The sequence below is a fragment of the Mastigoproctus giganteus genome, chromosome 7, assembly GCF_048544385.1.
Source record: "Mastigoproctus giganteus isolate SK-2022 chromosome 7, ASM4854438v1, whole genome shotgun sequence".
NCBI classification, from domain to species: domain Eukaryota; kingdom Metazoa; phylum Arthropoda; class Arachnida; order Uropygi; family Thelyphonidae; genus Mastigoproctus; species Mastigoproctus giganteus.
In genome coordinates, this window is record NC_143581.1 from 25,766,393 (window position 1) to 25,772,005 (window position 5,613).

Below are 5,613 nucleotides of genomic sequence, written 5' to 3' on the forward strand. Positions count from 1 at the left end.
TTTAGATTCAAAATAATAATAACAAAAAGGTATTTCCCCGCATTAATAAAGAGCAGCCTTGAGATCAAGTACCCTTCCAACAAGGAAAACTGAATAAGTGAAAACACCACTGTTTTGAAATACTCACCCTCAGCAACCCCTCCCAGCTATTACTGGGGGCTGTGAGTGGGAGGGTTCACACAAAATAAATGGTTTCCTTTGAAAACTCTTATGACACTTCTTGAAAACACAAAAGGTTAACTGTTCAACTCCATCGCAATATTTACTTTTTGTATTTCAAGAAATTAAAATTACTTGAATTTAAGGGAAGGGTTCTGAGGGAGGGAGGAGAATTGGGATGCATATATAAAGTCGTACGCCACTGAACGCGAACAGTTCAGACCGAATCTTGGTGTGCAACACTGAAAATAGCCATGAAGCCCTTCGTAAGTATACGTTTATTTTGATTAATTTAAGAAATAATCATATAAGTTTTACTGAAATCCAAAATTAATGTAGAAAAGCTAACCCCCTGATAAAGAGTTTATTTTTTTATATTTTGTAAAGCCTTAAAAATCTATTGTGGTATTCGAATTCTGATCCTCATCTCAACCTGCAAAAAGAAAATAAAAATCTGTTCATCGCACTGTTTTCATATGTAACAAGAGTTATGACCTCCTTTTTTTCTTAAGTTAACGGATTTATATTCAAATTGTTTTTTTATCTTATTTCATCACAATATTAGTCAGTCTTATCATGTATTGGAAAGATTTGCAGTTCCGATATAAACAAATAAAGTGGGATGTCCTTCAGGTGGTGCGCGAAGTTAATGTAGACAAGGAAGGGTTGTAGATCACAGAACAGAGAAAAGATAGTGAAAGAGGCCATAAACGCCTTTGGGGATCACACCTCAAACTACTTCATACATTACTTAAGTGTATCCTATGCCCTTGCTAGTGGCACTGTGGATATACTCACCTTTCATGTGGAAAAGACCTGGATTTGAATCCTTTTATTGAGAAATTTTTATGGGCTATTTACAACGTGGCTGAGTCAGTGGAACTCAGTTAAGAAGAGGGTTTCGTGGTTTATCTTCCTCCAGCAATCTGGTAAATCGACATCAGAATGCACCCAATTTACAAACCCTATATACTGACCCCTAGTGGCCATAGATGTTGCGCTACGAATCATTTTATAAACAAACTTTGACCTTAATGTCATCTAACGAATAGAGATTTTAATTAAGAGTGGAATAAATACTATTAGTAACATCTATCCTTACATTGTAAATACTTAACTATGTTTTTTCAGTGTAATTTGTTGATAACCTTTCTTTTTTCTTCATTTCAGGTTTCCGTTGTGTTGCTGGTGGTTGCTATTGTAGCGGTGGTGGTTGCCGATAGAAAAGGAGGAGGTTATGGTGGCGGTGGATATGGAGGAGGAGGATATGGAGGTGGCGGTGGTGGCAGAGGAGGTTTTGGTGGTGGTGGCAAGGGAGGTCTTGGAGGTGGTGGAGGATATGGAGGCGGTGGCCTTGATGGTGGTGGAGGATATGGAGGCGGCGGCCTTGATGGTGGTGGAGGATATGGAGGCGGCGGCCTTGGTGGTGGCAAGGGAGGTCTTGGAGGTGGTGGCGGGGGATATGGAGACGGTGGTTATGGCGGTGGTGGATATGGTGGGGGCGGATATGGCGGTGGAAAAGGAGGATGGAAGGGCTAAACGAATGCAATGATGGAATTAAGCAGAAAAGGTAAGCTGGTTTAAACTGATATACATTATCATCAATCCTTAATTCATTTGTTAGTTTTCTACTGAAAGATTTTAAACTAAAAATAAAATAATAATAATAAATGTAAAATACGGTAAACTTTATAAAAATGAAGGGAAAGAGAAAGCTGACATCCAAATATCTAGTATCCTTCACGGCAAGGGTTATTTGGAGTAGTATAGAGTTACTTATGAAAGTCGAAACAAAACATACCTTTCAACATACCCTTAATAGGGAATGCTATTTTAACAGAATTTGCAACTTTGCAGGGATTATTTAATTACAATATTTAGAATTAGACTGAATTTGTGGTCAAATAGCAAGCTCTATTAGAGGATAATAACAGCTCTGTGTTCTTAGTAATATAGAATTTATAAAAGTCTCTTCCAGTGACCCTGCAACCTTGAGAATTTGCCAGGGGGAGAAATCTCTCAGACATTTGCAGTTTATTTCCATTGGTGGCTAAGGAAGAAGTCCCGCTAAGAGTATAGAATGGGATCCTGCAGTAAACATTGTCCCACAGATCAGGAGCTGAAATATGTCCTGGGAGAATATTTATAGACGTAGTGAGACTTTTCTCAAAGACTGAGCAACGTATTCTTGGGATTTTTAGGAATTTCACCAGGGCTATAGTTATGCTGATAGGGAGCACACCATGTTATTGAGTTGCCGATCTGAGCAGCTGGTACTCAGAAGCTTACAGTAATTTCAGTGTTTTGGGGGGGCTGCCGAAGTCCATAATAATTTTTCATAACTAACTCGATACTACTCCTATTAATACCTGATATGGAGGATGCTAGATATCTCGATGTCAGCTTTCTGCTCCATACAGGACTGCTGAGTGAGCAACTGTTGTGATGCAGTTCCCCATGATGCTACTATCCCTGATATAGAGAAGGTGGTGCTTAGCTTGCCATCTAAGCTTAGCCATTTTCAGTTGAAGAGCATATAGGTGATTATGAAAGAACAACTTGCGGTCAAAAACTACTCCGAGATCAGTATGAGTGAACACATTAGGGATCCGAGTGGAATTGTATAGCAAATGAATCACGGCGGGGCTGGCTTGAGGGACAAGATCATTTTAACTGATTTGGTTGGATGGAGACATACCCCAAATTGCCATAAATATACTGAAACATAATTTAGTTTGTCAGACAGACTGGCTTTGATAAGATGTATGCCATCTGTAGAGCTAATACATATGATTAGCTTGATATCATCTGCATAGAAAATTATATCAACTCTTCCTGAACGAGAGCAACAACAAAGCAGTAAATATTAGGAACAACAATACTCCACCTTGTGGAGCACTAGTGCTCACATAGCGGGTGAAGGTCTGGTTTCTCCAGTTTATAAGGAGCGTCCGTTTATACAGTAGAGAGTTAAAAAAGAGACCATGTTTCCAGAATTGTGGAAATGCCCCTGATATAGAAGGAGAAGTTCTGACACTTCAACGAAGTCAAAAGTAGATTAGAAGTGGAGGTAGGTGACAGCAATTTCCGTATTTATTGGAAGACACTGATAATTGTAGTTAATAATTGAGAGAAGGTGGGTAGTAGTGAAACAATTTTGTATTGCATAGTGGATTTGCGGAGGTCTGTCTGTCAGAAGCTGTTTAGTGAGAATAGGTAGCAGGGTTTCTCGAGAACTTTGAGTAAGATTGAGGCACTTGAAATGGGCCTGTATGAGTTTCAAGCTGAACACCTTCCACTGTTGGGGGAAAAGTTCTGGAGAAGGACTGTATTCAAGATTTACGGTAGAGATTCTAATATGAAAGGACTTAGGCATCTGATTAAAATTGTGGTAACCCATCAGCTCCGGAAGAGGCAGTCGGTGGTTCCCCTAAAATTAGCCAACCACTAGGAATACATCTCTGAATTCCGGACAATTTTAAAATCCGACATCTCACAATCCAGGAGGGTGTCATATTTTAAAGAGTTTACCGTCTATCACAAACGTTTAGAGGAGGAATTCTAATAATTTATTTAATCCACTCCTTTGGACTTTTGTTACTCATATGATTTCAGAAATACTGATTTTAATAATTTCTTCAACGAGGGAGGGGTATTTAATTATCTTTGGAACGTAAGTGTAATTAAAATATTGTTTTTCATTCGTAGTGTAATGTGCGATAGTCTTTCATCTAGCTTGATTGCTGACCTCCAAAAATCTTGATTCTTTTTATAGGTGGACAATTCGAAACATGATTTCCCCAACTTTCACCGGATGTCATCAGCTGACTTCATCTTCTTGCCTTTTGTAATTAAATGTTTTTTCTGTAAGACTAGATGCCTGTAATAAAGTATAAAAAAAAGTTCATGGACTGTTGAAAAAGACTACATTGCTTTTTACACCAAATAAACAATGACATCACGTAGTTTTAACTAATGATCTCAGAGAAAAACTAATTAAAGTTTTATTTATTCTATGACTATTATCAATCAGATGGACTTTTACTTTCCAAAAAATCGTCTTATTATAATCAGCATATAAAATTTTATAGATTTTGCGTCCTTTTTGATGGGACATGTCAGACATTATTTGAAGAAGTCATCAAAATATACAACCCATCATTGTTTCCAAAGACACCTAAATTTCATATTTCTTAATGTCCCAGCTGAGACAGAATAATGGCAGTGTATCATAAAATGGTGGACGGGTAGATTTTTGTCAAGGGTATGCATAGGAAAAATAATGGAATCGCTGATTAAAGAAATAATGCAGGATCATTTGGACAGGCATGCAATTATACTGTAATCACAGCGTGGATTTGTCAATGGGTCTTGTCTAACCAATCTGATAGGTCAATATGATGCAGTGACCAAGGAACTGGATGCAAAAAAATAATTTTGACATCATTTACTTGGATTTCAAGAAGGCTTTTGATTCTGTTGTACATAAAAGACTGCTGCACGAATTAGAGCAATGCGGCATTAAAGGAAATTTACTGCTGTAGATAAAGGGATGGTAAATGGAAGAAGACAAAGAGTGGTTATCAATGGACATTGCTCTTTGTGAACTAATGTTATTAATGGAGTTCCCCAGGGTTTATTACTGGACCCATTATAATTCGCAATCCATAATTTCCATGCATAAAACATAAGTCGACTTCTTTCCCATGTTATGGTGCTTTGACATTGCTAAAAACTATACTCAATCCTCTTCAAATTACGAAGTTTTCGCATTCTCATAGGAAACTCGTCACCACTTCAAAATTGTTCTGCCAGTCATCGAAAGGCAATAAAACTTTCTAGTGAGTAAAGTTTATTTCTGGATGTGTAGTTCTCTCTTATTGGTTATATATGAAATACGAATGACACACAAACAAAGATTGCAGATCTTTGTTTATTAATGTGTCATCAGTATTTCACGTTGTATCACTTGTAATTTCTCTCCCTTTCGTATTTCCGTTAACTTGAGTCATTTCGTTAATGATACTTTAAGATTTTCACCAGTTTCACCTACGATTTTCCCTTGAATGCACCAAGGAGTTTCTGCCATTGGAATAAATAATCCTCCAAAAAGAAACAGAAGAAGACGAGGATATAATTTAATAGGTTGAAACAATAATAATTGAGGAAATGGAAGGAACATCCCGAGAATTATTGTTTGTAGCTTAGATGAGAAGATTAATTAGAGAAAAATCTATTTCAAAGAGCTTTTAATCGTAATAAAAACTGTATATTCCTCATAGAGTAGGAAACGCCTTTGAAATTGGTAAATCTACATGGAGTAACCCAATGGCATAGGGACAATTTCGCTAAGGATTTTCTAACTTTAATTTGTTTGGTATCTACGCTAAAATCATACCTTCCAATAGCCCCGGTTTCTTTACTAAGAAAAGGAGTCGAATTTTTGGAAATAAT

General features: G+C 37.2%; 1 protein-coding gene across 1 annotated transcript; it reads left to right on the top strand.

The window, feature by feature from the left end:
• Positions 1 to 317: 317 nt before the first annotated feature.
• Positions 318 to 4,060, top strand: LOC150082690 (uncharacterized). The gene is made up of 3 exons (XM_090378754.1): positions 318 to 425; positions 1,330 to 1,729; positions 3,935 to 4,060. Exons 1-2 carry the CDS (start codon positions 414 to 416, stop codon positions 1,696 to 1,698), a joined length of 381 nt encoding a protein of 126 aa, XP_090234880.1. The 5' UTR covers positions 318 to 413; the 3' UTR covers positions 1,699 to 1,729; positions 3,935 to 4,060.
• Positions 4,061 to 5,613: the final 1,553 nt, after the last annotated feature.